At 47.8% G+C, this 11,494-nt stretch overlaps 1 protein-coding gene across 1 annotated transcript; it reads right to left on the bottom strand.

Moving 5' to 3' along the window:
* Positions 1–1,355: 1,355 nt before the first annotated feature.
* LOC120928254 (E3 SUMO-protein ligase ZBED1-like) lies at positions 1,356–9,739 on the bottom strand. Its single transcript, XM_040339358.1, has 4 exons — positions 8,858–9,739; positions 2,571–3,673; positions 1,920–2,129; positions 1,356–1,829 (listed from the first exon to the last, which is right to left on the bottom strand). Exons 1-4 carry the CDS (start codon positions 9,737–9,739, stop codon positions 1,373–1,375), a joined length of 2,652 nt encoding a protein of 883 aa, XP_040195292.1. The 3' UTR covers positions 1,356–1,372.
* Between the last annotated feature and the right edge of the window lie 1,755 nt (positions 9,740–11,494).

Raw genomic sequence — 11,494 nt, 5'->3', positions numbered from 1 at the left:
TGTCAGCCGTAATTCCTCATGGGACTTGTAGCTCTGCAACAGCTGAAGGGCCACAGGTTGAGCACCCATTCATGTAGCACATTGACAAGACTCATTGAAAACTCCATCTACCCCCCACGAAAATTACTTGGGATCTCTCCCACCTGAATTTTTTAATACAAGGAAAACATGAGAAGAGGTTAGGATCCATGCAGCAGGGTAACATGGAGTAAAGAATTTCAGTGTGATGTCTTGACCCCTGGGATAAAGGAAAAGCTAATTAGTGATTAAGTCTACCAAAGCCCACTTACAGTATAAATGGCTGTGCCGCCCAATAGGCATATCATTTGTTATATAAAATACTGTTTCTCTTAACCATTTTCTATGGATGTTATGTTTTGTTTACATGCTGCCATCTAGTGACCTTTTTTGGTAATGCACAGTTCTGTATTTTCTTCGTCTGATCTATTACACACTTCCTTTCTGTGTATGCTCCACCCTCCTTTCTGAGTTTGTTCTTCCTGCTTAATGGAGACATCTTATCAGGTCTCATGTAACATGGGCACATGTATTCTGCATTGTAAGCTACAGACACGTATCATCTTTTGACCGCACAATACTACAACCTGTTCATCTGCTGTAACCTGTCATCTGATGTAATCTGATGTTTGAATTAAAGCAACTTCTGTGAATAGAATCGGTATTGGTGAGTTTAAGCTATTTGATAAGGATTGTCCTCAGTGATTATATCTGCTTAAACAGGCCAGGCATACAGGTCTCACAAGGGGTAAGTCGCTTCACAACAATCGGAGTCAGAATAATGGCAGTCCTTACTGGACACTAAGGCCCCGTACACACGAGAGGATCTATCCGCTGGTATTTATCCACGGATCAGTTCCAGCGGATAGATCCTGTGGTGTGTACGGCCCAGCGGATATTTTTTATTTTTTTTTGTAAAATTATTTTTTATTAAGTTTAGTGCTGTCAAGCGATTAAAATTTCTAATCGCGATTAATCGCATTAATGTCATAGTTAACTCACGATTAATCGCATTTAATCAAATTGAAAAGTGAATCGGCTTGCTTTTTGCAAATGTTTATTGAAAACAAAATTGGCATATAATGTAGTGTTCAAAACTAACATTAACACTTGGAGCAAATAAGCTCTCACACAATGTAACACTGTCCATTATTAAAAAAGTGAAAAATACTTTGTCACACAAACAGCCCCTTTCTAAGGGATCAAAACAGGGCGATACAAAATCAAATTACAAAGTGTACATGTAAGGTAAACTAGGACTCAGCCTATAGTGCAATTAAACCATGGCTCATCAACTCAGCCTCTTATTTCAGAAAGTATGAACAGTAACAGTAACCAATAAAATGTAAGCATACTACTTCTTTGCTTTGAGCCAGTTACTCAAACACACAAGCCTGTTGACATTTTCAGACAACAGGGAAGCTCGCTTCTTTTGTACAACATGCCCAGACAGTGAAAACAACCTTTCAGAAGGTACTGATGTGGCTGGTGTTGCTAAGTACTTGCGTGCAAGGCGGGCCATTTCACTGTGTGCCCCTTCATGTGTGGACCACCATTCCTGGGGACAGTCATCCATGCCAGTAAGAGGCTCTGACTTGTAGCGCCTCAGACATTGGTCAATACTGTCCTCCTCTTCATCAGACGAAGACTCGTTTGTAAGCATAAGTGTTGGTTTCTTCGTAGGAGGCTCAGGCGTGACTTTGTTATCCGGCTGTGCAGGCCTCTCCCTTACCATCTCCTGGAGCAAGGCGCGGAACGTACCCCACACCTCAGCCCTGTCAGGTTTGCTCAGACACTTGAGATCCTTAAACCTTGAAATGAAATGAAATGCAACTTTAATACAAGTACAGGTGCGGGTATAACAAAATTGCGACAATACCCCTATCTCATTGCTATCTGACCTTGGGTCAAGTGCTGTCGCAACTCTCAGCCACGTGATGTTGGTCTTCTCCTTGCGACCCTCCATGTCTGCTGCGAAGGTTCCCTTGAACTTGATCGTGTAAGCTGGATCATCCTCAGTAACCTCCATCACTCGTGACAGATGACACAACGCTGGCAGCACCACTGAGCAAGACACAAACTTCTCTCCTCCCAGGAGTTCAGAAACATACCTGCAATAATATAGAGATTCACTTTTGTGGGGAACTAGTTAGGCCTACTGTAATTCTCTCACTCACTCACCACACTCACACACTCTCTAATCTTTCACACATGCATAGCCTACCTGCACGCACATATACCATAGTTGCCAACATTTGTCCTGAGACACTTTGCAGCACAGCTATTAATTAATTACCACACTCACTTCCCCGAAGCTCCACCCACTACGCATAATGTTCGCCAGGCGAAGATTATGCGGAGTGGGTGGAGCTTCGGAGAAGTCAGTGTGGTAATTAATTAATAGCTGTGCTGCAAAGTGTCCCTGGAAATTTTTAAATAATGTTGGCAAGTATGATATACACACACCCAATCATTAATGTTACTGCTCTGACACAGACCTACTTTGATTTAACAAACAGATATACAAACGACACGGATACACAATGAATTACCTGCAGTGCTCCAGCACAGCCTCGAGCTTCTTCAGTTTCTCCAGCTCAGTAACTGTTGGCATGGCGATGTTGGTTGTGTGCAGGGCCAGTGCATCTTTCAGTGGTTCAGCATTCCGCTGAACACGCTTGATCATTTCCAGGGTACTATTCCATCTGGTTGACACTTCCTGTGCGAGTGACTCTTTCTTCTTATTATGTGTGACTTGTTGTTGCTCGAGCTCCGCTTGGTTTGCAGGGCTGTGCTTAAAATGTCCCACGACCTTTCTGCATTTTGCCAATGCGCTGTCAAACGGGCTGTTGGTTAGAGAAACCGTGACGGCTCGGTGCACACTGTGTGCGATGCACGGCACGTGCACAAAGGGGAGCTGCCTGGCCGCTGCAATCATGTTGCGTGCACTATCCGTGGTCAGTGAGACAACTTTTTGTTCAATGTCCCACTCTCTAGCTACTTGCATAAAGTGCTCTGCAACAGCATCAGCGAAGTGCCTCTCTTCTGTCTTTAGAACAGTCAAAGCATGAGATTGAAGTTTCCACTGTGGATCAAAGTAATGCGCTGTGACCCCGAGGTAGTTGTGATTACTTACGGACGTCCAGTAATCACCAGTGAGCGCGACTGCTTTTGTATTGTCCAACGCCTGCTGTACCTTGGCTTTCTCCGTTTCGTACAATTTCTGTACGTTGCTTGTAATGGTGGCTCTCGAAGGCAATTCGTAGGTCCAGTCGTTTGATGCGATGCAAATGATATCAGCTAGACCCTCGTCCTCCACAACATTAACAGGCCTACATGCAGTAGCCACCCATTTAGCTATGGCTGCAGTAAGTTTGTTCTTAGTTGTGGTATCCATGTGCTTCTGTCTGAAAACATCCATTGTCGCCTGGCTTTGACCAGGGAGCGGAGAATTCCCATCAGCTGTGTGCTTGGCCATCAAGTGGTATTTCAGACTGGACGTGCTGCGATGATAGCTCAGTTCACAACCACAAAACCCACAGATCACTTTGGTCTTGTCAATGGAACCATTTGGCAACTTTTTAAAAGTAAACTTTCCATTCAGAATCTTATTGGAATCCATTTCGGCAACCTCGTGTTTCCGTTTCCGGTCTAGCTAGATGTGTGGTGTTGTAGTTCTGAAAAAAAACAATAAAGTTTGTTTGGCCAAAAAGGTTCACCCTTTAAAATTATAAGTTTGATCTATGTTCGTTTTATGAGGTATTGGTCTATATCAGGGGTGGGCAATTATTTTTTCGATGGGGCCACATGAGAAACTAAAAATATTTTGGAGGGCCGGGCCAAAAGGCTAAACTCAATACTGATGCAATTGTATTTCTTTATAAAAAGCAGTAAATATCATTGTTGGAAAACTGGGGGACAGAGGCTGGGGACATGGCACAGGAGGGGGACAGAGGCTGGGGACATGATACAGGAGGGGGACAGAGGCTGGGGACATGACACAGGAGGGGGACAGAGGCTGGGGACATGACACAGGAGGGGGACAGACGCTGGGGACATGACACAGGAGGGGGACAGAGGCTGGGGACAGGCAGCCACTGTTTAATCAATAACAATTGATTAAACAGTGGCTGCATGTGATGGCACAGTGGCTGCGTGTGATGGCACAGTGGCTGCGTGTGATTGGCACAGTGGCTGCGTGTGATTGGCACAGTGGCTGCATGTGATTGGCACAGTGGCTGCGTTTGATGGGAACAGTGGCTGCATGTGATTGGCACAGTGGCTGCGTTTGATGGGAACAGTGGCTGCGTGTGATTGGCACAGTGGCTGCGTGTGATTGGCACAGTGGCTGCGTGTGATTGGCACAGTGGCTGCGTTTGATGGGCACAGTGGCTGCGTGTGATTGGCACAGTGGCTGCGTGTGATTGGCACAGTGGCTGCATGTGATTGGCACAGTGGCTGCGTTTGATGGGAACAGTGGCTGCATGTGATTGGCACAGTGGCTGCGTTTGATGGGAACAGTGGCTGCGTGTGATTGGCACAGTGGCTGCGTGTGATTGGCACAGTGGCTGCGTGTGATTGGCACAGTGGCTGCGTGTGATGGGCACAGTGGCTGCGTGTGATTGGCACAGTGGCTGCGTGTGATTGGCACAGTGGCTGCGTGTGATTGGCACAGTGGCTGCATGTGATTGGCACAGTGGCTGCGTTTGATGGGCACAGTGGCTGCATGTGATTGGCACAGTGGCTGCGTGTGATTGGCACAGTGGCTGCATGTGATTGGCACAGTGGCTGCGTTTGATGGAAACAGTGGCTGCGTGTGATTGGCACAGTGGCTGCGTTTGATGGAAACAGTGGCTGCGTGTGATTGGCACAGTGAGTAAATGAGAATAAGTACAGTAGCTCTGCACCTGGCTAGCCAAAGTGGATTCTTTGTAAGTATTTTTTTTGTGTCAGCACTCAGCACGTACCTCTTAATCTTAATCTTAATCTTAATCTTAATCTCAATAACTTTATCGCACGATTAAGAAGTTTGACAATTAAATCATTATTATTTTATATTGCACAAAGTCGCGCCATCCTACCGACACTGAAAAATAAAAAATAATAAATCTGCGCTATCAGGGCAACAAGCAGCTACATACAATCCAGTGAAAAAAAGGAAAGCAATACAAACAAAACTCAAAAAAATGCAGCGCTGAAAAATAAATGGTGAATAGACAATGATGTCTATCTGGAACCCACATAAATAAAAATGTGTAAATCCATGGATTAATACAATGATTTTAGGATTAAATGATGTGATGAGGACACTATAGACGTGTGTCTAAGTCTCAATGAATACAAAAATATAAGTCTATAGAAGTGAACATAAAGCCGGAAGTTGAGATGGTCAATCAAATGACAGTGACAAGACACCCACGGTGATCCTAAGTGAACTAGAATATTGGTGTAAACGCCCGCCACCAGAAAGGGAGGCTTACCGGATGCGGTCCACCGCATCCGGTAAGCCTCCCTTTCTGGTGGCGGGCGTTTACACCAATATTCTAGTTCACTTAGGATCACCGTGGGTGTCTTGTCACTGTCATTTGATTGACCATCTCAACTTCCGGCTTTATGTTCACTTCTATAGACTTATATTTTTGTATTCATTGAGACTTAGACACACGTCTATAGTGTCCTCATCACATCATTTAATCCTAAAATCATTGTATTAATCCATGGACTTACACATTTTTATTTATGTGGGTTCCAGATAGACATCATTGTCTATTCACCATTTATTTTTCAGCGCTGCATTTTTTTGAGTTTCATCCTACCGACACTGCCTGTGATTTTTTTTTTGTCAGCACTCGGCATGTACCTCTTAATCTTCTTCACCTGATGGCGTTCCCGCGGGAGTGGGCGTTCCCAAGCACTGCCTGTGATTGACAGGCTTCCGAACGGCGCATACTGCGCGTCACAGGTTGCCGGAAAAACCCGAACGTCGGTGCGGCTCTATACGGCGCATGCGCACCGACGTTCGGGTTTTTCCGGCAACCTGTGACGCGCAGTATGCGCCGTTCGGAAGCCTGTCAATCACACGCAGTGCTTGGGAACGCCCACTCCCGCGGGAACACCATCAGGTGAAGAAGATTAAGAGGTACGTGCTGAGTGCTGACAAAAAAAAAATAACAGGCAGTGTCGGTAGGATGGCGCGACTTTGTCCAATATAAAATATAACGATTTAATTTTCAAACGTCTTAATCGCGCGATAAAGTTATTGACGGCGTTAAAACGGGTCTGCGTTAACGCCGTCAATAACGCGTTTACTTGACAGCACTAATTAAGTTTTCAAAACACGTATACAATAACAGGCCACATATGTGACCAACATTGACCGGTTAAAACACAGAGACCGGTGTACAAAACCCGAACATGACAAAACTGAAGGGAGGGAAAGAGAAAGAAGAAGAAAAAAAAAAAAAGGGGGGGGAAGAGGGGGGGGGAGGAAAGGAATGAGGGGACCGAAATGCTCACATTGAACCCCGTCAGCAGTCGCTGGACGGGCTAGGATGGATATAAATGAAATATGGGTCAGAGCACAACCGATCCCCCCCACAAAATATACCTGAGACTCTTCCGCCTACACCCAGCTCCAGTGCCAAATCAAATGACGTATGGCCCCATTCTTTCCCAAGGAGCCCATCCATAGCAATAGCTTACCCCAAGATCCTCCACAGACCTGAATTGTCACCCCTATGCGTGTGGGTCATAGTTCTCCCCAGTTCCTTCCTTCAGGATTCCCCGACCACTGTAGCTGCTAGGCATTAAACTTCTCCATCAAAGTGGCTTAGTCTGATACCGTATCTGTGGAGGCCATCAAACCCCCCCACACCTTATCGAACTTGGTCAATGCCCCTCTACTCAAGTATGTGGCTTTGTAAAATGGGATGGCTTTGTTGACTAATACCTTCCAGGCTGTCACCGTCGGGGCAGAGGAACTTTTCCAAGAAAGAATAATTTGTTTCTTAGCATAGAAGAGCACAAGAATGAGAAGAGTCCTTATAGCCCTAGTCGTAGCTAGGGGTTCAACCAAAAGTAGCAAGCACACCTCCACAGTCATGGGGATTGAAATAGTAGTGACCGACCGGATGCAATTTACCACTGCCTGCCAGTACGCCTGAATCTGGGGGCACTCCCAAAAAATATGCATAAAATCGGCAGTAGGCATGGAGCACCGCCAGCAAGCCGATCCCTGACCCCTGAACATTCTAGCCATGTGTAGGAACTTGTAGTGTATAAGTCTGTCTCTTGTAGAGACTAAGGCCTGGAAAGCCGCCCCCCAGACACCATCCCAGTCGTCCCTGTCCAATCCCGTGGTCACCGAGTCCCAAGCACGCCTACAAGGCGACAGCAACCCGGTGGTCTCAGGGAAAAGGTCTTTATAGAGGCTGGAAACCTCCTTGGGAAGTGGTTCACTACGAGCCAGTGACTCCAGGTCCCCAGACTCCAGAACCAAAGGATTCCCTCCGAACTGGGCCTGAAACGCATGGCGCAATTGTAGGTATCTAAAAAAATGGGTATTAGGTAGGTCATATCGCGTTTTCAAGTCATTAAACGTCCTCAAGGTACCATTCACTACAACGTGGCTTAAGGTCTTAATCCCATAGGCCGTCCATACCACCGGGTCCGGGTAGTCCAGAAAGTGGACCAAGTTGGGGTTTCTCCATAGGGGCGCGTGGGGGGAGAAGGTAGCACGATCAGTAGGTCTTAATGCTTGCGCCACGACCCATGCTCTGATCACTGACCTCATGGAAGGTGTTAAGGGGTACGGGGCCCTCGGGCCCCTGTAGACTAACCGGGAGAGTGCCTCATAGGAGCCCACGCAGGCAGCTTCCAGCGACACCGCGGCATCATCCGGAGCAGAAGTCAGCCAACGGTGTGCTACCGTCAACTGGCCGGCCAAGAAATATTTAGAAAAATTGGGCACCGCCAGGCCCCCCTCCCCCCATGGCTGTTGAAGGATGGTCAACTTAAGGCGGGGTGAACTACCCTGCCACAGGAAGGAGGATATCATACCATCTATGGCCTTAAAAACCGACTTTGGTATCCACACCGGGGCGTTCCTGAGCGTATAGAGCAGGAGAGGAAGGATCTTCATTTTAAGAAGATTAACCCTACCTATGAGGGACAGGGGGAGATTTTTCCAGGAGGTCAATTTTTTGGAGACGACATTCAGCAATGGGGACACATTAAGGTCAATAAAGTTTGTCACGGAGTTAGTAATCTGCAACCCCAAGTACCTAATTTGGGTCACCCACTGTAGGGGGTTTGAGGGGTCGGCCCCTCCAGGGGACACATGGGAACGGAGTGGGAGGATTTTGGATTTGGTCCAGTTAACTTTGAGACCGGATACCTCAGTAAATTTGCCCATCAGTGACAGTGCGGCATGTAAAGAAGGGCCAGTATCCCCAAGAAATAGAACCAGGTCATCCGCATAAAGAGTCACCGACTCAGTCAAAGTGCCCACCCTGATACCCTGGATTAAGGGCGAAGATCTCAACGCAATCGCCAGGGGTTCCATCACCAGGGCAAACAGGCCCGGTGACAGGGGACAACCCTGCCTGGTGCCCCTGAATACTGGAAAGGCGCCCGACACTTCGCCATTCAGACGAATTGCCGCCACTGGTCTATCATATAGCAATGATATCCATTTGAGAAATACAGGCCCGAAGCCCATACGCTCCAGCACCTGCGTCATATAGCCCCAATCAATGGAGTCGAACGCCTTTTCCAGATCGAAAAACACCAGGGCCCCCCCGTGAGATATTTCTCCGTCAATTTGCGTGTGCGTGTATACCCTGCGAATGTTAATGTCAGTAGCCTTTTTGGGCATGAACCCCGTCTGGTCAGGAGATATCAAATGGTCTAAGCAGGACATCAACCTATTGGCCACCATCTTGGTCAATATCTTGAGGTCCATGTTCAGCAGCGCAATGGGCCTATAGGACGAACAGTAAAGGAGGTCTTTCTCAGGCTTGGGGAGCAGGACCACATGAGCCTCGTACCAAGAGGGGGGCATACTCCCTACCTCCAAACACTCCCCATAAAGGTTCAGTAGTCTGTGGGACACCACCTCTGAATAGGTCTTATACCACTCCGCCGGGATACCGTCAGGGCCCGGCGCCTTGCCATTTGGGAAGGAGGCAATAGCCACAGCCAGCTCTTTAGGAGAGAAAGGAGCCTCCAAAAGCTCGACCGCCTCCCCAGGCAACACCGGGATCTGAATGGAATCCAGCAGGTCCGTCAGAACCTGGTTGTCATATTGTGGGATAGCCGCATAGAGGTCAGAGTAGTAGGACACAAACGCTTGTAGAATACCTTCCCTGTCCCGTACCAGAGTGCCCCCAGTCGTGTAAATACATGGAACGGACACATGTGATCTGACATCTGCTGCCAAGTAGGCAAGCAGTTTCCCATTCTTGTCTCCTCTTTCAAACAGATCCTCTGCCCTACGCCTAAACGTGCATTGTGTAAGGGATTGCAGGTGGACCAAGAAAGCTCTTCTAGCCATCTGCAACTCCACAAGTGTGGAGGTAGAGGGCGCCTCAGCATGGGCTTTCGCACACCGAATCTCATGCGCCTGGAGTGCTTCCGACTCAGAGTTCTTTTCAGTCCTGGCAGCCTTAATAGCTGCAATATACACTCCCCGGGTGGACGCCTTGAACGCATCCCACACCATGTGTCCACCCGCAGAGCCTTCATTCGCCTCCCAGTACTCCGTTACATGGCCAGAGACCAGTGACTCAACTGATGGTTCATCTACCCATCCCGGGTGCAGCCTCCCCCGGGACGACTCAGTGTCACCTGCAAGGGAGTGTGATCCGAGAGTCCCCCGGCCAGGTAATCAACATCTGTCACCTGCGGCAGGAGGGCCAGATTCGCGAAGGCAAGGTCTATACGGGAGGAGGAGGAGCTGACGTGGGAAAGATAGGAGTAACCTCTCTCACCAGGATGTTTCCACCTCCACAACTCCTCCACAGCCGCTACATCTGCCCAGTGTCTGAGGTCCAGGTTTCGCGCCCGATTGGGGTTAGAAGCATCCAACCCGTAGTCCAATACATTGTTAAAATCCCCAGCCACCAACAACTTTAATGGGCCAAAAGTGGCAATTTTCTCTAAAATCAGATATAATACCTCTTTGTTGAAGGGGGGAGGGATGTACACATTAGCTATGGCCAGCAGCTGAGAGTCAACAGTGAGAACCACAATAGCATATCGCCCGTGGGGGTCTGTCACAACATGTTCTATATTACATTGCAGTTTCTTGTGCAGCAGGATGACCACACCCCTTGCATATGAGGAATAAGTGGAGTGTACCGCTCTCTGTATCCAGTTCCTATTCAGGGAAAGAGTTTTACTACCCACCAGGTGGGTCTCTTGCAGGAGAACAATATGTGGGTTTAGGGATTTAAGGTACTGTAGAACTAAAGATCTTTTGTATTTAGAGTTTAGACCGCGGACATTCCACGACACTAGCTTAATATCATTCATTAGGTGGGGGGAGGTAACATGCTAATGAAAGGTAAATCAAGCATACGAGGAGGGAGGAAGCTGGACACAGAGAGCCATTGAATAACATAGCACAGCAGTTCAACAGAGTGTGACACTTAGAGCATTGCACATAACACAGTGTAGCACATTTGGAGCGAGGCCCCAGGGCCAATAGGGGGTGAAGGCACAGAGTCAAAGCCTCATATAGAAAGACAGGGGAAAGGCAAAAAATGCCTGGGAAAAAAGGAAAAAAATTAACAACAAAAAGTTAAAGCAAAAAAACATCGTTAGAATCCCAACGTCCTGTTTGCTCCAGGCGAACCAAACTAAAAAACGGTACTACCGCCAGAGAAACTTTATACCCAAAAACTTAGAAGTGTGTGGAACGTCTCAACAGTTCATCCACTCTCAGAGAAAAAATAAAGAGGAAAAAGAAGTTCCGAGGGGTTCCAGGGAAACACCAAGAAATTTCAAACTGTGCTAAACAGTACCTGTTGCTCCTGTCAGGAACGGATGCTTGACCACGCAGAATAGTCCATCCATCATTGATCTATTAAGTTCAGCAGCCAAGAGCAACCGGAGTGCAGTAAGGAGGTACTGCAGCAAGGAACCACTGCTCCCAGCAAGGGCAACGTGATGAGGTGAGTAACTTTTCCTCCCTAGGCCGACTGCTCCGCCACCCAGCCTCCACAGGCCTCTAGGCCATCGAATCCAGCCAATCCACAGCCTCCGCCGGAGAGTCAAAAAATTTTGCAGAGCCCCTATGGATCACCTTTAGGCGACTAGGATAGAGCATGCTATTCACCAGGCCTTTTTCCCGCAGGCGACGACGGACATCCGTAAAGGAGCGCCTCCTCTTCTGCAGCTCCTGGGAGAAGTCAGGATACAAATGGATCGCCGCATTTTCATGCTTCAGCTCCGGGTGTTTTCGGGCCTCTGCCAG

The sequence above is a fragment of the Rana temporaria genome, chromosome 2, assembly GCF_905171775.1.
Source record: "Rana temporaria chromosome 2, aRanTem1.1, whole genome shotgun sequence".
Classification (NCBI taxonomy): Eukaryota; Metazoa; Chordata; class Amphibia; order Anura; family Ranidae; genus Rana; species Rana temporaria.
Note: the sequence above shows the minus strand (reverse complement) of the source record. Positions and strands in the feature narration are given on the sequence as shown.

Excerpts from the sequence above, each read along its gene's own strand:
- LOC120928254 (XM_040339358.1), bottom strand. The coding sequence starts at position 9,739 with ATGGTGTGGGATGCGTTCAAGGCGTCCACCCGGGGAGTGTATATTGCA. Across the intron at positions 3,674-8,857 it reads CTGACATTAACATTCGCAGG|CTAGACCGGAAACGGAAACA; the intron begins GTATACACGCAC and ends CCACACATCTAG. Across the intron at positions 2,130-2,570 it reads GCTGTGCTGGAGCACTGCAG|GTATGTTTCTGAACTCCTGG; the intron begins GTAATTCATTGT and ends ATATTATTGCAG.